The 21,446-nt window shown below is 51.4% G+C and overlaps 6 protein-coding genes across 6 annotated transcripts in view; 2 read left to right on the forward strand and 4 right to left on the reverse strand.

The window, feature by feature from the left end:
- Positions 1–2,492, reverse strand: part of BDZ99DRAFT_454105 (kinesin light chain 1) — a gene marked incomplete at its 3' end in the record, with an annotated part of 3,597 nt that extends 1,105 nt beyond the window's left edge. Inside the window, exons 1-2 of the mRNA XM_033718362.1 lie at positions 1,588–2,492; positions 8–1,529 (exon numbers count right to left, since the gene is read on the reverse strand). Of these exons, the coding sequence (XP_033569832.1) occupies positions 8–1,529; positions 1,588–2,371 (2,306 nt within the window). The 5' untranslated portion in view covers positions 2,372–2,492. The remainder of the gene's footprint in view (positions 1–7; positions 1,530–1,587) is intronic.
- Positions 2,493–3,594: 1,102 nt separating this feature from the next.
- On the forward strand, positions 3,595–3,975 carry BDZ99DRAFT_468556 (uncharacterized protein; the record flags this gene model as incomplete). The annotated part of the gene is made up of 1 exon (XM_033721280.1): positions 3,595–3,975. A coding segment is annotated over one exon (193 nt), but the record flags the coding sequence as incomplete, so codon positions are not given.
- Positions 3,976–4,426: 451 nt separating this feature from the next.
- BDZ99DRAFT_576470 (uncharacterized protein) lies at positions 4,427–6,570 on the reverse strand (the record flags this gene model as incomplete). The annotated part of the gene is made up of 2 exons (XM_033728587.1): positions 4,427–5,616; positions 5,672–6,570. The coding sequence occupies 2 exons, from the start codon at positions 6,568–6,570 to the stop codon at positions 4,860–4,862; spliced, it is 1,656 nt and encodes a 551-aa protein (XP_033569834.1). The 3' UTR covers positions 4,427–4,859.
- Positions 6,571–7,515: 945 nt separating this feature from the next.
- On the reverse strand, positions 7,516–9,391 carry BDZ99DRAFT_176557 (uncharacterized protein). Its single transcript, XM_033713016.1, has 2 exons — positions 9,190–9,391; positions 7,516–9,042 (listed from the first exon to the last, which is right to left on the reverse strand). Exons 1-2 carry the CDS (start codon positions 9,256–9,258, stop codon positions 7,780–7,782), a joined length of 1,332 nt encoding a protein of 443 aa, XP_033569835.1. The 5' UTR covers positions 9,259–9,391; the 3' UTR covers positions 7,516–7,779.
- Positions 9,392–12,451: 3,060 nt separating this feature from the next.
- BDZ99DRAFT_503586 (uncharacterized protein) lies at positions 12,452–14,144 on the reverse strand (the record flags this gene model as incomplete). The annotated part of the gene is made up of 3 exons (XM_033723975.1): positions 13,430–14,144; positions 13,133–13,377; positions 12,452–13,082 (listed from the first exon to the last, which is right to left on the reverse strand). The coding sequence occupies exons 1-3, from the start codon at positions 14,129–14,131 to the stop codon at positions 12,452–12,454; spliced, it is 1,578 nt and encodes a 525-aa protein (XP_033569836.1). The 5' UTR covers positions 14,132–14,144.
- A 2,682-nt stretch (positions 14,145–16,826) lies between these two features.
- Positions 16,827–21,387, forward strand: BDZ99DRAFT_526977 (uncharacterized protein; the record flags this gene model as incomplete). Its single annotated transcript, XM_033726188.1, has 5 exons — positions 16,827–17,257; positions 17,310–18,873; positions 18,929–19,346; positions 20,718–20,749; positions 21,040–21,387. 5 exons carry the CDS (start codon positions 16,827–16,829, stop codon positions 21,385–21,387), a joined length of 2,793 nt encoding a protein of 930 aa, XP_033569837.1.
- Between the last annotated feature and the right edge of the window lie 59 nt (positions 21,388–21,446).

A 21,446-nucleotide genomic window follows, 5' to 3' on the forward strand; every position in this document is an offset into this window, starting at 1 on the left:
CTCGTACTTGCCTTGGCTGTCCAGCACGAGCGCCAAGTTGTTCATGGTCGTCAGCGTGTCTGGATGCTCAACACCAAGCACCCTCTCACTGGTCGCTAGCGTCTGCCTGTACATCGATTCGGCCTCCTTGTACTTGCCTTGCCCATCTAGTGCTACTCCCACCTGATTCATACTCATAAGTGTATCAATATGCTCCTTCCCTAGGCTCTTTGTTCGAAATGCAAGAACTTCTCGTTGTGTCGTCTCTGCCGCCAAATACTGTCCTAGGCTTTCCTGGCATCGCCCCACTCGATCTCGGAGCGAAGCCTTCGCGGTCTCGTCCAGAGCATCATCAAATCCGGCCACGTGGACAGCGTGAGAGAGGTACGCCGTCCATGCTTCTTTCCTTTCATGCCCCCCATAAGGTACGAGCTCCTCAAGTCGCACGGCTGCCTTACTCGCCCAAATCGTCCACTTGCCATGTTCCTGAAGCCACCACATCGAAGCCATCTGAACAAGTCGGTGAATATCGAAGAATTTCTCCCCTTTTAACTGTTGCGGAAGCCGTTGGCGCTCTGTAATAAAAGCATGCCCTTTCAGCGTCCCAATCGCTTCGATTTGTTGTAGCGAGTCTCCAGGAGGAAGCAGCGACAGCGGAATATTTACGCGATCAATGCATGCCATGAAGGATAGGTAGTCCGCTGCAAGTCGGTCTTGCTTGAGAATCTGGTTAAAAGAGATATGCCATGTCTTAGCAATAGTGCTTTCCATTTCTCGATACCTGCTGGGGTCTTCAAAATGCTTGCTAAAAAGTCTGGCCTCCGTACTAGGTTCTCTGAACAACGCGATGTAGTCGGCCATCGAAATTCCATTGCTATTGATGAATGCGGTGGCCTGAACAATAGCAAGTGGCAGATACGCAAGTAACCCGAGTAGTTCGTCAACGGCTGCCTCGTCCTTGAGTAGCGCTTTCTCCGACAAATGCTGTGCCATTAGCTGCCTAGCTTCAGTCCCGTCCATGTCACCAAGCTTGATGACATTGCTCTGTGTCAGGTTTTCCGCGGCCTTTCTGCTTCGTGTGGTGAAGATGATCTTGCCTCTATCGCTGCGTGGAAGATAGTCGCTAAGTCGGCGCGATTTCGGATCGCCATCGAACTCGCTCAGGAGAACACTGGCATCATCGGCATTATCAATTATCATCAACCAGTCGCCCGAGCTGCCCAAGTCTAGTTTATTCTTGACAAGCCGCATAACATCTGTGTTGTCATCCGTAATTCCCGGTAGGTGGAGGAGGACACCTATATCGCGATACGCAAGCTCAAAGCTCCGCTGGCTGATGGCAGGCACCCAGAACACCAGATACTTGGCGACTTTTATTATCGCACGATATGCACATTCAAGGGCCAGCGCCGACTTTCCGCAGCCTCCTAGACCGAATATTGTTACGCGTTGGTGAGAATCCTGGCCAAAAAGTAGCTTTTCGAGAGATTGAAGTTGATCTTCCCGACCAACAAAGAACTCATTTCTAGAGAAAGGTAACGGCGAGGACACTATACATCATGTTAGGTACACAAACACAGTCCTTGCGATGTCTCCATCAGAACGTACCAGGCAGATCCTGCAGCGCTTCCCTGTCTCGCCATTCCTTCCGCCCTGAACGACGTTGTATCTCTTCTTTAAGACGTTGAGAAGCGTATTCTTCTCCCTCTCCATATATAAGTGGCAAAAAGACATCGAAAATCCCTAATAAGCAGTATACTTTGTCCTCTTTGTACGTGGTCTGACGGTTTGCTGCCCAGCTCATTCGTTCCGGGACGCTAAATTCAGAGAGACTTTGCTGCCCTCTGAGCGCTCCAACAGGCAACTTCGTGATCCCATGGATTTCGAGCTCCAATGATATTTTGCTGCCCAGTGGCTTGCCATCCTTAGAGAAGAATTCCACCGTGGACGGCGCTAAAAGTTCCTGCAGCGTCCAGCCTCGCGTGAACCATCGGCTTCGTCGAAATGCATCTGCCCAAATTATCCGGAAAGACTGAGCATCGATAACCTCTTCTGGAACCTGGACATCTAATAGGTATACGTAGCACTTCGATGCACGCTGATACCAACGAAACATAGAATTAATGGCCGTCTGCAGCTCTTGGTTGATAGATTTGTCGATACAACAGGTATCTACCCAGAAATATTGTAGATTATCTGCAGTAGCTCTTTCTCCACAGAAACGAATCTTGTTATAGCCAGCCTTGTTCTTGCCGGTCCCAGCTATCAGCTCGTCATATGTGACTTCGTCGTCAGTCCAGGTATGAGAGAGAATTGCGTACGGAGGAAGGTCATCGGCATCGAAGGTGGCTAGCTCAAAGTCGTCGTTCGACTTACGTCTCAAAAGGCGCATCTTGATCCGCTCATAGTCTTCGGTTGAACAGAGGGGTTGCGCTCGTGGCGCATACGTTATTCTAGGAGGATAGGAAGCGCGAAGTGTGCTGCTACGAGAGGCTCCAGGTAATCAGTTGTCTTTCTCAGTAGGCTGAGAGCTTGCGCCATGTCATGGTGTATGCTGTTCGAGGCGCTGGGCAGTGTTGCCTGCCTTGCTTCAGGTCGCTTGACGTGGCAGCCGTCCATACGCTACTGTACTAGCGCATCCTTAGCGCCATTCCTCAGCTTGCATGCGTCAGGGTTCCTTCTCTCAGCTGGCTTGGCTCCTCTACGCCTATATATACCTATCCTCCTACATAGCAATACATCAGAGTTCTCATCACTTTTCACCAGCTGCCATGACGACGGGGTGGCTCAGCTGTGGCGTCACGAAAGGCCAAGGGGCGTTCGCACGAGTCATGCTCAAAGCGAGCTCCTGGCGCGGCGCCGCGTGGCGTGAATCGCAGTTGAAAGCCAGCATCAGCGTCGATAAGTTACAGCTAAGCCGCTTTTTGCTTCGGCATACGATCCCCGAGTGGATCCATGCATCTGTCAAATCAGCTGGTGGACTTTGAATCAGTACAAAAGCACAATCACCTCTCAAATTCCGTTGCCGTGCTCGGGATAGGATCACGATATACCGGGCGGCGGCTTGATGGATTTTTGGCAGAATGTATGAACTTTTGGCGCAACCATGGCCGTCTAAAGTGGCGCGCTCGTGGTAGGCTTACGACAGATTGTGGTATTGCACGGTAAGCAGGAGCCATTTTCAAAAGATGTCAAAAGGAAACACAGTTCACATTTTAAGGCTGCTATTCCAAGAATATCTATACTCCTGGCTTATTATTAGGTTTATTATATTAAGAAGTACATGCGGCGTTTTATTACAGTAAGCGTCTTACTATATAGGAATAGACGTTATAGATCTAATTTTTCTAAGTAGTAGTAAGCACAGTTCTTTTGCGCTGGCGCAAGCTTTATATCCACTAATAACTTAAAAAAGGAGAATATATCTATAGAAGTAATATAGTACGGCTTATTCTATAGTATATAACTAGTATAGTTATTATCTTTAGACTATATTTCTTCTAATACTATCTTAAAAAATGGGGGTTAATAATCTCACACCCCCTAATCCCTCCACGCACACCCCCTCCCCTCTTAGCGCTTCACCACCTTCTAATTGGCTCGGAGCATTTCTACGGAGCCTCCGATTCGCTCGCTTAAGTCGCTCACTAATTCCAAATGCTCTCTCCAAATGCGGCCTTGATCGCAATCAATTACATCCTCTTCCTCTCCCTCTACAATACACTCACCATAGCCCTCCAGCCGCCACGGCTGGCGTACTACCCTACAGCAGAGGAAGCGCATATTGCTCTACAAGCGCACGCATCAGCGCAGGGCTACAGCCTAGCAAAATACTGTAGTAAACCAGACAGAGTAGACATACAAGCATACATACCTCCAAGACGCATGCCGACAGCTCCGCCGCCAGCACCGCCTATTTCTGTAGTCCCTCGTCTAGCTCCTGTCGCTCGGAATGCCTATCAGTCGACAGCTACACCGGTTGATCTTTCTCGTATTGATCCAGCCCTTCTTAGGCCTACAGCTGCATCTACGGCAGCACCTACGGCAGCACCTACGGCAGCACCTACGGCAGCACCTACGGCAGTACCTACAGCAGCGCATACAGCAGCGCATACAGCAGCGCATACAGCAGCGCATACAGCAGCGCCTACAGCTACACCTACGGCTGCACCTGCAGCTAAGAAGCGCGGCCGGCCGCCTGGTGCAAAGGATAAGGTACCACGGAAAAAGGCACTCCAGAGGAAAGATAGTACTCAGCCTACGCCTCAGCCTATGCCTCAGCCTCAGCCTCATCCTCAAGCACAGAGGCTTAGCCGAGAGGAGCTTCTACGTCAGCTTGCAGCGTACAATGAGAAAATCAAGGGGTATATTGATCAGGGTGAAGAGTAGGTGTAGGCGGCGATGCTAGGGGCCAGGCTCGATGTAAAGGAGCCGTAATAAGGTGAGGGTTTGACGGATTTGGCATACTTGTAGGCACGTAGGCACTTCTAGAATAGAATTCTATTCTATACTTATACTTAGACTTAGACTACGTGAGCTTGTACTTGAGCTCGTACCTGAGGCTATATGTGAGGCTATACGAATCGGCATAGCTATATAGCTGTACGTGAGCTCGTGTATAGCATTACGTACGGCCTCGCGTATAGCATTATGTACGGCCTTGCGTATAGCATCACGCGTAGAGAGACGTAAAAGTAAATGCCCGGGGCTTCCTCCGCACTGCTCTGAGCCAATTAGAAGGTGGTGAAGCGCCAAGAGGGGAGGGGGTGTGCGTGGAGGAATTAGGGGGTGTGCGTGGAGGGATTAGGGGGTGTGAGATTATCAACCCCCTTATTTATATACTTAGTTGTCGATAGAACCCACAAAACCCGGGGGTGGTATCAATTTGATCTTTCCTTAAACTCCACCCCATTAACCCCTAAAAGCCTATCCCACCACTTCCGGAAATCTCCATCAATCCACGCCCTCAGCACCTTCAAGCTCTTTACTAGCCGATACGTCTGCGCCGTATTCGCCGTGTTGCCTAAGGCAATAGAATGGAAGATCTGGATGTGCGAGGCGGGTTTCCGGATGTGTAAACTCGACGTGTCGGGAGAAATAGAGACCCGCCCGAAGAAGAGCGACCACGATTCAGACTGGACATCGAGAAGGGGAAACACAATTTGTGAGAGAAGGTCCGTAGGATCCGGGCTGACAGCGTCGATGGTGGGAGTCGGGGTTGGTTGCGACTGCGAAATTTTGCCGCCTTTTCCTCGACTTTTCTGTCGTCCCCGTCTGCTGGTTTCCGATCTAGCTTCCCTCTCGGCTCCATGTTTGTTCGCCTTTAGCACAGCGACCTGCTGGATCAGCGCCTCAATCCGGGCCACCTGCGCCGCGACCCACACGCCCAGCTGCACCTTCGCTTCCTCTACAGTCCGACTCTCGGTTTTGGTCTCGATTGATACGGCTATAGGTCGGATCCGTAGACCCTCATAGGTAGCGTGGTTGATGGACTCGGACGACATGCCGATGAGAGATAAGATAGCATCGCGAGCAGGACCCGAAAGCTCGAGGAACATTGCATAGTCGACGATCTTGCCGGTGGTGAGGCTGGGGGAATGCGTGGGCCGGAATTCAGACGTGATTCTTGCAGCAGTTCTGTACAGTGACTTGGTTAGCAAGGCTCGAGTCGAGGCAGCAGATTAGAACTTACACACTCCGGAACCCAACACTCACTTCATTATTCCCTAGCGCGAGCTCTAAGACCTTGGTGTGCACGCGATTGTTCCACTCGCTCTCGTGGTCCCGATTCTCCGCACAGCGATGCGACAGCGCATTGATGGTCTGCACGGTGCGTAGTTCGCATAGCAGCTCCTCCATTGGCCGGTTATCTGATTGGTCCAACATGTGGGGTCTAATCCTCTCAATACCCGCCTCTGCTAGTTGTGCTTTCAACCTCGCAGCGAACACAGGGCCGTCGCACACGTCTTCCAGTGCCTCCAAGAGCGCAAGCCCTACAGTCCCGAGTTGCAGGCGCCGGGAAGCCGCCGTGTTCGCCAGGTTTGTGTATATGACGCCATTTCCAACGTCCCACAATGAAGTGACCTTTTTAGGGCTTGCCGAGCGGGCAGAGGATGCCGACTGCGACTGCGATCGCAAAGGCGACCGGGCCTGGAGTGTGTCGTCGTTGCCGTCGAACCCAACTGCAATGGCGGCAAGACTCTCGCTGTACGAGAGCTTGGGGATAGGATGTGTGTGGTGCTGGTTGCGTGGCCGAGGTGTGGGCCCGTCAAGCTCGTCGAGGGAGTCTTCGTCCGGCGAGTACGCGTCGGCGGGGAATTGGCGCTTTTGGGGCGAGGGTGTGCGTATGCGCTTCTTCTCCGTGGTCTTGAACGTGCCTGAATGTTTATTTTTGTGCGATGACGATACGGATTTGCGGTAGTCGTTGGCGGCCATCTCGGCCAGCACGAGACGGCGAGTCTTGCGCAGGTGCGGGCTCTCGCGAGAGTTAGGTCGCGCGCGCTTACGGGTGGGTAGAGGAGGAGGAGACAGACGAGAGTGCGCAGGAGATTCGAGTTCGCGAACCCACGCAGCGATAGTGACGGCATGCATTGAGGGCGCGTTGTGTGGAGGTGGAGGGGTCGAATCGATGGTGTATCTTTCCAGCGTTCGATTGGCCCAGCAACAACCGTCCGAGCCAGAATCCGCGGAAGTTGCCGCCCAGCTTCAATCCCTGACACGTTACACGTGATATACTCAGCCGCTTTACTTGCCGCATTCCAAATCCACTTTCAGCGGCAATCCTCACCACGCGTCTCTATATCTACCACCGAGGGTTCTAATCCAAAGTTAGGGTTGTTTCTACAGCGAGTTTAAATATTGCTAACCCTTCCTCTAGAGCAGCTTATCCCCGCACCGTTGATGTTGGCGCAGTGTTATCGATAAGGATGCGGCCAATTAGAAGCTCTCGTTCAACCAGATTCTTGGCGCCGTGATGGGGACTGCGCATGCGCCTGAGGTCGATTGTATACAATCTGTGTTTATGGCTGTACACCTCAGCACGGTGTTCCCGCACGGGCCGTCTTGGCATTGCCCCTCAACGGTGCGAGGGATAGCCCCGCCTGCTTTTCGTTCTCATATCATGAACGAGCCTATTAAGCAATCTATTCAAGAGATCAACCCAAATACTTGGCTTATTAGTAGCCTATTGACTTCGGCACTGGCCATGGAGTTGGTGCCGGTCGCCACCAAGAAGATGGGGCACTGGAGAAGGGATTACCGCCCGTGTCGACGTCGTGGCTGCCGCCGTCCTCAATTGCGATGAAAAACATGTCGTTAAGAAGACGGGTTTCTCAGCCCTCGGCAACATACCGCGCAAAGAGACCGCGTGTACCTCATCCCTTCGGACGTTTTCGGATGTTATGGCACTGCTGCAATCTCCTTTAAGGCCTCCCGCTCGGCTCACGGCCTTCGCGTTCTTCAGCATGCTCCCGCTCGCTCTGCGCCCTCAGATGCTGCAGTGCTGGGTTGCTCTGCTCGCTCCTCACAAACAAGTTAAAGGACAAAGAACCGTATTCTACTTATTAATTTCACCCAACAGCCGCCGCGGCCTTCTTTTCATAGACGCCAAGAACCTCGCGTTCAAACCACTCCAGATACACGGTCCGGCCCCAATCTACGATGCAACGCAGGTTGGTATATAAACGACACATGCTAAGCCAAGTATCCGTGCTCTCCAGCGTCACTGGGCCAATAATGCTAAGCCCGAGCGTCCCCTCAGTACTGTTCGCATTTAGATCCGCTTCCACAGGCTTATGAACATCAAAGCCCATCAGGTAATTGGAGCCCAAGTTCGCGTATTGGCCACTCGATGTAGCTTCGATTGCCTTTACCTAGTAACGAGGCTGTAGTGGCTATAAAAGTCGACGCTACGCCTTCTAAGAACCATAGATCGCTATTTCTGTGAAGTAAGATTGCCCAGTGGGCAATGATAACGAAAGCGTGGGGATGCTGTTGCTCTGCCAACTTCATGAACTCTTGGGACAAACCAATAGGCCACTTGAATATTGCGCCCCTATCCCTTAATGTACCCAGCGCCGTGCATGATACAGCGCGCACCGTGGAGTCATCTGTGAGTTGGGCGACCAGAGCATATGTATCGCGAAGATCTTGCAGAGCAGTTTGTAACACATCATGTTCATTCTTATATGGTTGTCCCGGGATCATCCATAGTTCTTTGAGCTGGTGTAGTCGGTGGTCCTCTTCAAAGTGTCGCGGGCTTCTTAGGGTCCGGTCCGTTGGCCACCACTTCCGCTCAGCTAGGTCTGCCAGCGGTCCCTTTGAGATCCAACTCCAACTTGGATTAAGGACGGCCTTTGCTCCTCCGCGCATGTTCATAAGGAGTCCAAGTGACACATTTTTTAGTTGAGCCGCGACTAATGGCATATCGGCATCTTTTTGGGTAGCTAATGACAAGAGCGCTGCGGACTCATTGCGGAATATTCGGTATTGATAAATGGTGGTTAAGATAGAGAAGGTAAACAAGGCATTGCAATTTTCGGCCGTAATATTGGATAGCTGGTTGCGGTAATTTGATAGGGAAAGGTCCATTTGGCGGGCAGCAATGTTGGCAAAGGCTTCCTTTGCTTCGACTTCCTTATGAAGCTCAGAGAGGTGAAGAGAGGTAGCAGCAATGATTCCATGGATCAGATACGGGTGCGCCGTAGCAATTTGAGGAATGGCAACTTGCCATACCTGCTGCGTAGGGCTATGAGTCGCCAAAGTAGTACTGGTCTTGGTCAGGAAATGATGGATTAACTCCTTTCCTTTCGATTGGAAGAAAGCCGGAGAGTCGCTGAAGCAGTGTTCGAAAGAAGCAGTAAGAGACGACAGTGTTGATATTGTCGGAGTTGGGCTTTCAGGAGTTCGATGGAACACGAAAATACGTCGAGCTACCGCCTCAGATGGAGTTACAGGTGTGGGGGATGAACTGCTTAAGAGCCGCGAGGAGGGAACAAGGGTCAACAGGCTACACGTAAGGTTCTTCTTGGTGCAATTGTGGCACTCGGGGGTGTGCTCGTCGCACTGGATCACCGTCAGCTAGCTCTCCCGGCAGCCGCAAAGTGGTACCTGTTCGAGGATAGGACCATGAGGGGTTATTTTTGGCCACAGGATACAATGATTGACTGAGGTGGATTGGAGATTGGATCTGATATTGAATTGGTGGCTTACCTTGATACGCCGTTTTTTGCACGAGGTGCACCCTCTTCTGGTCTTGTGGTGCGGCCGGCGGGATGGCATGAGAGAGAAGGCCTAGTCCTGTGCTATGGAGCAGAGCCGGAGAGACGGTAGCACGAATCAGTTCGAGTTGCTGGATCGTGGGCGTGGACGTGCAAAGGAAACATAGGAGGCAATGATGGATGCCGAGAATGTTGATTCGCAAGTGGTAGGGCTCAGCCTCGTGCCTCGCTACGGTCCAAGGGACGGGATGGCGGCGGGATGTCTGGGCAGGGTGTCGTTGGCACAAAGTGAGCAGCCAATCGCTGGCTTTCGTATACGCGGTCCAATCACAGCGCGCTCGGAACGATGGATATGTGGGGACACTCAACACTATGACTAGCGCTGCCCCCGCCTTCCACCAAAACTTCATCCGGCAGACGTTGCGGCCACGTGACTGGCTTAATGCCTGGCGCCATCTCCCGGGCCAATGCCCCGTGCTTCTGTAGGTATAGGAGCTGCCTTGAAACAGTCGGCCTCGCGTCGTCTCCATGGGTGCGTTGTGCGTCTTCGTCCGGCCTCGCTCATCGGACTGTGTATATATGGCAAGGCTCGGGCTTTAAAGTCAGCACCTAACTTAGGTACGGAATCGGCCGTTATATCGTCGTGCTATGAACCATATATCTATACCGTAGTCTTCCCACAACTCTTGAAATTTATTATCAAGGTCTCTAATCGCTTTCGAACATTTTCATTCGCGGCTCGCTTTGACTTTGACTGCGCAAGGGCTGACTGGATGAGAACGATATTGGCTGGTCCGCGCCACCGTTTCCCCGCAGTGTCGATCCTCCAACGGCCGTGCTGCAACTCTATTTTCCACTGAATTTGTGATATTTCCGATCACGTGATGAACAATTCGGAGGACAATAGATGTCGATTCTATGTAGGAATCTAGCTAGGCTATATACACGTAGGTGAGGCCTGTGCGGCCTCCAATTAAACTAGATCTATAGTAGGAATGCCTCCTACTATAGATCTATATTTCACGTGTATATAAACCTATACATCGCGTGTTCTATACATCACGTGCCCGAATATCACCCGTACGCTGAGAATTCCACAAATTGAGTACATGAGAGGGAGGCTATGTAGAGTTTCAAGGGAACTGGCCATCTACAAACTAGAAAACCGAGGGGACTCATGCAGAGACACATCCACATTGAGGGGCCAATGGGGAGTGAACAGAGGCTGACCGCCGAGAGGCCATCAAGTACAGAGACGGCAGCGCACTCGCTCGCTCGCTGGAATGCGGCTTTGTAGAGGCTTCTGCGAAGAATTGCGTGAATGTTAAGAAGGTCTTTTACAACGTCGTCCGGCAGCTGAGGCAGCAACGACAAGAGTCTTCTGGCGGCCAAAAAAGGGGCATCGGCGGAATTACCCACGGGAGCTGGAATTCTTGTTGCGTAATCATGTAGGTATTGGCCTTAGATATAGGTTTAATCCTCATATATAACAACTCCGAGTACACCCATAGTAGATAGCGATCAATCAAGCAATCAACCACTCTACCCTGATTTCAAGAGATTGCTCAATCACTGAGGCACCTTCTGACTTAGGGGGCCTTTGACGTTCACTGCCGCTTCTGCTGCGCACGATGGACCGACATCCACTGAGCCAAACCAAGCTGACGTGCCTAGTGCTAACAGATACCGATGGCTGCGATGGCTGCGAAAACAGCTGTGCACAAGTGGCGGGCTTTAGTCCCTCTCGTAGTGATGCGTGACATTGAAACAAGGGTTTGCACCCAGCCCCACGATTCCTACCCCAGCTGGCGCGGTGGCGCACATGTTCCCACTACTGGCCGAAACTGTAAAGTGGCTTTAGTGTGCCACTCCCGTCGCCAATGCCGTAAAAGCTGTCGCTTCAGCGATAATGCGCCGTGAATCTGGCGCCATCATCCTAGCGCCATGAAGAAATCCACGAAGAAGGGGCTGATTAGGATTTGACAGTAGCTGGAGGAAGGATGTAGATCCCGATTCCCCGCCGCCATGCTGAAGCCACCTAGGTTACTGTGCACGGCTCCTATATTCGTGGATAAAGATGGCCCGCTGTCGCGCTTGGTTCTCCATCCATCCTCCACGAGTACATAATCATAAGCGAGACTTCTGCCACGGTACTATCTTTTGCTCCTTCAATGTTTAGCCTGCGGTAGTAACGGAGTAATAGAAACCTAGCAACCTTGCCCGCATCCGCAACAATTAGCGACAATCGCACACTGCAAAGTACCTGCGTGAACTAGAGACGGATGTACCGCAGCCAGCAAAAAGCGTACAGATGCCTCCTCCTGCAAACATACGTCGAATGTCGAGCCGAAAGGAATACCGAGCCCCACGATTCGATGTCAGACCTGTTTCGTGCTAGCTGGCGCAATTATTGGCTGAACCTGTATAGTGGTTTTGGTGTGCCACTCTCCGTGCAGTTAATTGAGCGAGCCGCTGCACTGAAATGGATGCAATAGATTCAGGGGATCTAAAATGCGGCACGGAGAGGACCGACATGGTTATATAGAGCTGGCTATGCCCAGCTTGAGTGAGGACGCACAGCTACTATACTTGACTTGCATACAGCGCGTGGGATTGTGAAGCACCAACGGTTGCGAAATCCGTCGGGCCATCGCTTTCTCTTCAACAGGCTTAGATGGCGCTGATCCAGATGCGACTCCACGTAGTAATGGCGACGCCCGCCTAAAGCGAAGAGCGCTGTGATAATGGAGTGAATTACATACTGAAAACACGGGTGTTGAATATGTGCACATGCCTCAAATCGGCGATGACGAAGAGCACCTCCCCGACTTCTCGCACCGATGGGCATCGAGGAGTCTCAAAAACGCCCAGCTCCTTGACGAAAAGGCAATTTCTGCGCGGAACATCCTCAGTGGCCCGTCTGGATGAAACTCCACGTACAGCTCGATAGCGCACTGCGACATAACGCTGCCTGACCGCCCGGCACTGACCAGATCGACCACATGAAGACTACGGGCATAGCAGGAAGATGGACCACGGGCATGCGGCTGGCCTCTTCGAGTTCGGCTAACCTTTCATATTGGCTGGCCTTTCAATTCTAGCCGTGGTTAGCCCAGATTTGGTCCAGTTTCCTCGTTCTAAGCTGACCCAAATCCGAACTAGCTATGGGCCCGCTCGCTCTGCGCCCTCAGATGCTGCAGTACTGGGTTGCTCTGCTCGTTCCCGGGTCGAAAACTATATTCTACTTACTAATTTCACCCAACAGCCGCCGCGGCCTTCTTTTCATAGACGCCAAGAACCTCGCGTTCAAACCACTCCAGATACACGGTCCGGCCCCAATCTACGATGCAACACAGGTTGGCATATAAACGACATATGCTAAGCCAAGTATCCGTGCTCCCCAGCGTCACTGGGCCAATAATGCTAAGCCCGAGCGTCCCCTCAGTGCCGTTCGCATTTAGATCCGCTTCCACAGGCTCATTCCCAGTTACCCTTCCTTCTATTGTCGCAACCACAGCATACAACCGCCAGTAATCGCCCTCAATCTCCACGACCAGCGCCGGCATCCCGATATCCACTTCTTCAATCTCGCGCTTAATGAACTCGGCGGCGACCCAAGCAGCTAGCTGGATCATCGGATCGGTGCCGCCATACGTGCGCTTAACCTCGATGCTGAGAAACAGCGGGTTTTGGTGGATGAAGGTCGAGGCCTGGTTAATGGCCTTAGAGGGTTCGTCAGTTTTCGCTTGTGCGGTGCGGAGAGCGGCTTTAGTCTTGCGGTGTAGCTGCAGGCCGATGGCGAGGTCGATTTTCTTATCAAGATCTTTGAAACGGGTGGGCAGCATGCTGTCGGGCACATATTCGGGAGACATTTCAACTGTGCGGCTGCACACACTAGCAAAATAGTGAAGGCACAAGAAAGGCACGTAACGCACATGTCAAAGACGCCAATCTTATCGTTGGCGGTGGGCGAGGTACGCGATGCAAAGGCCAGCAGCTCGAGCGTATTTAGGATCGGCTGGATGATCTTGGCAATCCACTGGCATTCTGGCGCCGCGCATATCCGGCATTCCTCTGCCTGCCCCAGTGCCATGTTTAGGGTGCGCTCGATGGCCTGCTGATCGCGTTTGTCGGCGGCGGCAAAGAAGGGGTTGCGAGGGAGGGTAGTGACGGTACATTGCTGCGAAGAATGTTAGCAACGGGAATGAAGCGTGCAGCGTGCAGCGGTATACTTCACAACGTTCCCACAACTCGGCTACCGCTGCTGGCAGCTCGACCCCGTACTCCTGCGCGTTCCGCCTGCTGCCGATGACGTCAATGGGCGGGTCGAGGTGTTGGAGATCCTCGCGCTTGAGAATGGGGCCACGCTTTGATGGCGACGACGAACGGCTGCGGCTACGCCAGGTCGAGGAGGATATGGTGGATAGGGCAGGCAGGACGGGGCCAGGCAGGACGGGGCCAGGCAGTTTCAGGGGAACCCGCTGAGGCTGCACAGGCTCCTCGATCGCAGGACCAGCGTTGGACTCAATGAGCCAGACTTCTTCACTAGTGAAGCTCGCAGGTGTTGTTGCTGGGCGCATAGGTAGGCTAGCGAGGCGGGTGGAGCGGCGGGTGCCTCCAACACGAGCCTCAGGCGCCGCCTTTAGCCTTGCGCCCCTTTCTCGATCGTTGTTGCCATCTATCTCGACTGTCTTCTGATTGTGCTGGATTTCACCCAGAATGCGGCGGCGTTTGCGCTGGTGGGCAGGATGAGGATGGCGGTCGTGGGCGAGGGATGCACCCTCAGGAGGCGGGGTCGAGTCGCACTGCGACAGCCAGGCAGCCATGTCGGACGGTGACTGTTGGGCGGGAGCATGCTGCAGGCGATCAAGCGCGTCAGCGCGCAGCCTTTGTCTCTTTCGGGGGGCGATTGATGCAATTAGGGGGCTTGCCATGGTGTGTGGAGGGTGTGAAGGGATGCGGTGAGGGGATGAATCGTGAAGTCGCGAGATGTGTAGTATTGTTTACGTGGGGAGGGAATAGCCCAGGCCGACGTTGCTCCGCCAACGCTTCAACACCCCAAACTGACACCATTCCACGCGTGCATCGCAATACCACGAAGATGCATAAAAAATCTAAGTTCCTAGGTGTTTTTGCAGAGGCGTCTTTGTAAAGTCCCAAGCGCTCAGAAATTTTATTATCGTCGTGTGGTTGCTGCGCAATGATAACGTGGATTTTGGTGGCCGTTTGATTGTCCACGGAGCCTCACCCTTTGCTACTGTGTTTATCAGCCTTACGCCCCGTTTGCGTGCGGCTCCTCCCACCGTGCATATGCCAAGAGACTGGCCCACTTGCAGCTTTCGTGTCGATCCCTCTATCTTTATCACCGACCACGTCGACCCGCACCGACTGCACTGACCGTCGGCGGACGGTTACCGGGTCTCATCGCTGCGCTCATCGCTCTCCCCGATGCATGGCTAACGACCATCCTCCTACGGCTAGGTTGCGCGTTGGAATGATGAGATGAGTGTGCCAATATCCCGACCCTTAATTAAGCTATATACTAAAAGTATTTCCCTAGCAACCTAAAATAAAGGTAGTGCTAAGGCTTAGTAAGGTTTCCTAGTATAACTAGTAGAATTTAGTAGTTAATAAAATCCCTAACGTCTATTCCTGGGTAACAGGACGCCTGGTGCAACGAGACAAATTATAGGTACTTTGATATTAAGCAATTTAAACTCTTTTGTAAATACTGGAAGGTGCCGACTGTTGTGTTCAGCCGCATGCCGGGGTCACTGCTGACGCCCCAGAAGCCTGCAGGAAAATTTCGTCGCATCGTCGTTGCCACGCCCAGAGCTGCAGAGAGCCTCCTTTTGCCCTAAAACGGGCGCTTCCTCTACAGCACCACTGTCAAGCTTGCACTGCTGACGAAACTCATAAATGACGGCTACCCGAACCTTTGAGTCCCCCAGGAACGGCGAGAAGCTTTCATCTGCCTTAGGGCTGCCACGGGAGGCGATCTATGGAACAACGCCACCTCGCTTGGCACCTCCAATCAAAGGAATGCGATCGTGAAACGCCGCCACGTCATCCCCGGTGCGTAATTACTTACATAATCTAATTTATTTAGCAAAAGCTGTGACTGTGCACTTTTCTTCCTAAATATAGATTCATCAAAACGAGGGCGGCTATCTCAAGGCATGACAAACGCTGCAAGGGCATGTTCAAAGTGGGACCGGATGAAGAATTCTATTAATTTCGAAGCAAAGAACATTCAAGAAAGCTGTCGCACTTTGGTGTGCATGGGGCGAAGCAGGGTTGGAAGATGATTTCAAGCAGCAGAGTATGATTCATGTGTGTGACTTGTGTGTGTGTGTCGGTCGGGTTACCCCGCCCGTTATCTATATAGCTTTAATGGCAAGCTTATTAATGCAGTTCTTGCCTCAGGCCTCTACGGCTGATGCCTTGGTCTGCGACAAAAGCCCTTTACTTTGCAGCTACTGGCCATCAGAGACAGCTTCGGCGACTTTATCCCAGTGTGAGTCCCGACCAATCACAAGTAACTATACACGTCGGCGGCTTTAGCATTGGTGGTCAAACAGCAGATAAGGTACAGAGACTCGAAAACAGAAATGAGTATGCGGCATGCGCATTCTCTTACGTATACATGGCCAATGATCTTTAAGGGGAAAGGCGGACATCATTACCATTGGACCTACGTCCTACGCTTAGGCTGATTCGTTGTTACCGCGGCATGCGATAGATTCTTGCAATCTGATGCGCGTGAGACTTTGTGTTTAGCTTATAAATAGCCGTCTAGATTTCACAATCAACACTAAGAATCTCCCATCACGCAAGACCCACAACCTTCAATCATGGCATCCGCTATTGCTGAGTGGTCCTCAATTCCAGGACTTCATTCTGCCCCTTGCACAACCGCCATGACGGAACAAACCATAGGTACTTCGATTTTGAAGCGATAGAAATTCTCCTCACGTCTTGAATTTGACCATACTCAACTTGGTGTATATGCTAAGACCATTCCTCAAGCGCTATAACGCTGCTCACCAAAAAATTACGCTTGCTCTCAAGTATTCTTGTGTGATTTGCGAAGAGCCTCTTTTCAAGCGAAAATGAGCCTTCTGCGCCAGAAGACCACCACTAAGCTTGCATCACTATCGCAACCCCTCAAGCGTCTTTATCGAAGCTAGAGAGCCCAATGGCACCACTAAGTAGTAATAATTAGCCATAAGGCTGAGGATGGCACTCAGTTTATGCGGGGCCTCGACCCCGGTCGGTACCTCCTATTAAAGCCCTCCAATAAGGGCGCGAATTAATCTTTGCCGAAACGCCTCCAAACACCCTTTTATATAACTTAACGTTACTGTATTTTAGCTTAGATAATGCATTGCGCATCCTCTAACTTACCGCAGGCCCGATCGGTACGTACCTTCGCTAGCGCAGAACAGCTCTGCCAGCTCACGTCGACACTGCAGCGTTCTGCTGCAGCAGCCAGCCTTCTTAGCCTCGCCGCACCCAAGATGAACAGCAACGTCTCTGACACCAACGGAACGGCCTCGCCGCCTTGCAAACCTACGCCGAAGCTTCTACAGAACCACGTCCGCTACAGGCCCAACCGCGCGCCGCACCATGGATGGCCTTTCGGGAGCGGCAAGCGTGATAGCTGTCATCGACATATCCGCCAAGGTTGCGTCGCTCTGCTTCCAGTACTCAGTCGAGGTTAAGCACGCAAAGGGGGACATCGAGCGCCTCCACCAAAAGGTGAACGACATCAAGAATGTCCTCGAAAAGCTTCAACAGCTTCTTGACAAGCAGGACAAGTCGCAGCTCTCTACTACACGCTCATTGCTTGACCCGCTCCAAAGATGTTCTCAGGAGCTAGAAGAGCTTGAGGCTACCCTCCAGGCCAAACTCAAGCCCAGCCAAGGCCGTAAAAAAATGCAGCGATTCGGTATCCGAGCCTTGAAATGGCCATTGACGAGCAAGGAGGTAGAGAAGGCGGTTCAAAATCTTGAGAAATATGGGAACACTTTCAGCCTTGCGCTTCAAGTTGATCAGACGTAAGTAATGTGTGCTTTCTGGTGCAAGCAAGAACTAATGAGAGACATACAGAGCGCTTACTCTTCGCATCGACCAGAAGACTGACACACTTGTATTACCAACCGCCGAAGGCGCTTCCTTCGACTCCCACATAGAAGAACATAACTCAACGTGCCTACCGAACACCCGCATCGAGTTATTGCATCACATACAAGGATGGGCAAAGGACCAGAGTGGCAAACCTATATTCTGGCTGAACGGCGCGGCGGGCACTGGGAAATCTACAATTGCTCGTACGGTTGCCCAGGTCTTTGCCAAGCAAGGGCAACTAGGAGCCAGCTTCTTCTTCAAGAGAGGTGAAGGAGAGCGTGGCAACGCCAAACGGTTTCTCACCACAATTGCCGCACAGATGGCTGTTCGCGTACCAGAGATGCGACCCGGAATCACGAAGGCGATCGATGCCGACCCTGCTATAGCTGACAAGGCCTTAAAGAATCAGTTCGAGCAGCTAATCCTCCAGCCGCTCTCGAAAGTAGGGGAATCTGCAGCACCTGTGCTTATCGTTGTAATAGACGCGTTGGACGAATGTGAGCAAGACAGCGATATCCGAGCGATCCTCCAGCTGCTTTCGCGAACAAAGGGTCTCAAACCAGTGTTACTGCGTATCCTCGTAACAAGCCGGCCTGACTTTCACATTCGCCTCGGATTTAGGCGAATGCCTGATAGCACATACGAAGATCTGATCCTGCACGAGGTGTCCAAGGATACAATTGAACACGACATACGTATCTATCTCGAGGATGAGCTCACCAGGATAAAAGAAGAGCGCTCTCTTCCTTTAGAATGGCCCGGAGAAAGGTGCATCCACACACTAGTGAACATGGCAGTCCCTCTGTTTATCTTCGCGGCCACAGTCTGTCGTTTTGTAGGAGAACTTTCTGGAAATCCTCGAAGGCGTCTAGAGGACATCCTCGCTTATGAAACGGAAGATGTAAGCAAGCTTGGCATAACATACCTCCCTATTCTAGAGTTACTCTTTGCGACTCAAGATAGGAAGGAGAAAATGAAGCTTTCTGGAGAGTTCCAAGAGATAGTTGGGAGCATCGTGGTTCTAGAGAGTCCTCTCTCCATCAATTCACTCGCGCACCTCCTAGGGAAGGCCAAGGACGATATTAGCTGTCGACTGGACTCCATGCACTCTGTTCTAAACATACCTAACCGCGACGATGTGCCCGTACGCCTCCTGCACTTATCGTTCCGCGAATTCCTAGTCGATACGTCGAATCAGAAGAGCCTGTTTTGGGTGGATGAGAGAGCAAGACACGAGGAGCTGGCATCCCATTGCCTTCAGCTTATGTCCGGCCCAAACGGCCTACGACAGAACATGTGCGACTTACAGCCTGGGACTTTGAAAAGCGAGGTCAATAAGGGAAGGATTACGAGCCATCTGTCGCCCGAGTTGCAGTATGCTTGCCGTTACTGGGTGTATCATCTCAAGCAGAGCAAGCGCTATGTTAGCAACAAGGCCACTACAGATACATTCCTCCGGAAACACTTCCTCCACTGGCTTGAAGCGATGAGTCTAATCGGAGATACGAAAAATTGTGCTTCCTTGCTAGAAGCACTTTCTGCGCTAGTTGAGGAAAGGCTTCTATTTCTTTCCTACACTATATTACTAACATGCAATACAGTTATTAAACAGTGCTCTTTCTGCATTTCTCCAAGACGCTCGACGATTTACTCTTCGATTCCAATATATACTCCAAGATGCTCCTCTACAAATATATTCCTTGGCTCTCATCTTTGCCCCGGAGGCGAGTATAATCCGGAAAGCTTTTGTAGACGAAATGCCAGGGTGGATTAAGGCAATGTCAAAGAGGGAAGAGGACTGGGATGCTTGCCGCAGCGTGCTCGAGGGCCATACCTCCTACGTCTCCGCTGTCGCCTTCTCGCCGGACGGCCAGCTGGTCGCATCGGCCTCTAACGACAAGACAGTGCGGGTGTGGGAGGCGGCGACAGGGTCGTGCCGCAGCGTGCTCGAGGGCCATACTTTGAGGGTCACCGCTGTCGCCTTCTCACCGGACGGCCAGTATCTTCACACAGATCAAGGTGATATTCCTTTGCATTCTCCTGCGCGATTGCCCTTAATTCAAAGAACGCAGCTGTCTTATATCTTTGTACAAGATCAGTGGATCGCTTCAGATCAACAGCGGTTATTGTGGCTTCCTTCTGAATTTCGAGCAACTTGCTCTATAGTTAACAAAGGTGTTGTTTGCCTAGGGCATTTTTCAGGTCGTATTACGCTTCTTGAACTTCGTCCGGCATAAGCCTCTTATGTCTAGGGGAGGGATATTGGCACACCCCCTAATCACTCCACGCACACCCCCCCTCTCGTTTGATCTTCTGATTGGCTGGAGCGGCTCGGAGCTTCGTCCGGAGCTCTATTCTCACGTGCATTTGCACGTGTAGCCTTTTTTATTCACTTAGCCGTACGTGAGCTTATACGTGAGGCTATACAAATCGGCATAGCTATACAGCCTCTCTATTTTACAGTGCATTCTTTCCGATTCGTGTAGCCTTACATATAAGCTCACGTACGGCTGTATATACGGCTGCACAAATTGGAAAGAATGCACCGTAGAACGGAGAGGCTGTATAGCTATGCCGATTCGTATGGCCTTATGTATAGCCTTACGTACGAGCTCACGTACAAGCTTATTTACGAGCTCACGTACAAGCTTACATGTGAGCTCATGTACGAGCTCACGTACGAGCTCGCGTACGGCCTCGCGTATAGCATCATGTGCAGAGAGACGTAAAGGTGAATGCCCAGAGGAAGCTCCGCGTTGCTCCGAGCCAATTAGAAGGTGGTGAAGCGCCAAGAGGGGGGGGTGTGCGTGGAGTGAAAAAGGGGGTGTGCGCGGAGTGATTAGGGGGTGTGCCAATATCCCTCCCCTAGATTAGGTATAACTACTTAACCTTTTTAAGAGGGATAGCTATAATCTTACTAAGAGTTTTTAGTAACTTCCTAATAATCTTTTAAAGGCTCTATACTAGTCTCTTTATATTAAGTTTTTAGAAGTCTTTAATACAACTATAACTAATCTAGAAAAGGAGAATACTAAAAACTATACTATTTTAAAGTTTAACTTTTCCTATTCTATAGGCCCTATAGTTAGTGTATACTAAGGCGTAACGGCGAGGACGATTGGGTAGATATTAAAGGTGGATATGCCGCCGAGAAGGTAATATGCAACTAAAAAGAGCAGCTATTAATGGGAAGAAGTAAGGAGGAGAGACAGGCGGACAAGGGTAGCGGAAAAGTAATAATAATCCGCAAGGCTGGACATTATGTATATCTTCACCCTTAGTTCAACGAGGTTATGCTAGAAGAGATGAGAAACATATATTAGTAATCTCTAACAAAGGTTAGAGATAGGAAGTAGTTTGACATTAAGGCTGTCCACTGATATTTAACAGGCGCATTGTCTTACACTCAGGTTGAAATTGATGTGAACTCTGATTTCTATAGACGTCTAGCTAGTTGTATATATACTAGGGGAAGGAAGGGGGCCACCCCCAGGGTGGCGCGCTAGTAAGTTCAGATGAGCCCTGCACAGCTGAGGCTTCAGCTCGGTTCTCTACAGCTGATGTTCGGAGAGTAGCTTTCTGGCATATGAGTTGTTGATCCTAGGTTGTAGTGCTGCAACCTGAGTCTTACAGTATCGCATTTCCTGTTTCAGGACGCAATCTTAGCTCGCAATAAAGGTCGAAGTATCCGGCCACTGCGCACGCACGCTAGACCTGGTATCGCATGCGCCGGTATCTTTCTACCAATTCACGATACGTGGCCACCTTTCGCGGTCTCTGGGTGCCAGATACAGTAAGGGAAATCCTCGTCTTCGTTCATGTCTGGAATCTCGTTGCTCATGATGGCTCTGGCATTGAGGGCTCGCGTGAACTCGGGGAGCAAGCCGCGCAGTTCTTCCCCAAATCCATGATGATATCTAATGCCACGGATCGTGCAGATGCGGTGGAGTGGAACGCCAAGAGAATCTGGAATGGCCTCGCCGCGGATGGCGTGGTGGCAGGCATGTTCATTGGCGGCGTTGATGGAGAGAGCGTGCAAATATGGGTGCGTCATCTTTGAGTCTCGGAAGACGATGCTTGAATGCTAAAACTGGACCCGAACAATGTGAGGGATAAGTA

The sequence above is a fragment of the Mytilinidion resinicola genome, assembly GCF_010093595.1.
Source record: "Mytilinidion resinicola strain CBS 304.34 unplaced genomic scaffold BDZ99scaffold_29, whole genome shotgun sequence".
Classification (NCBI taxonomy): domain Eukaryota; kingdom Fungi; phylum Ascomycota; class Dothideomycetes; order Mytilinidiales; family Mytilinidiaceae; genus Mytilinidion; species Mytilinidion resinicola.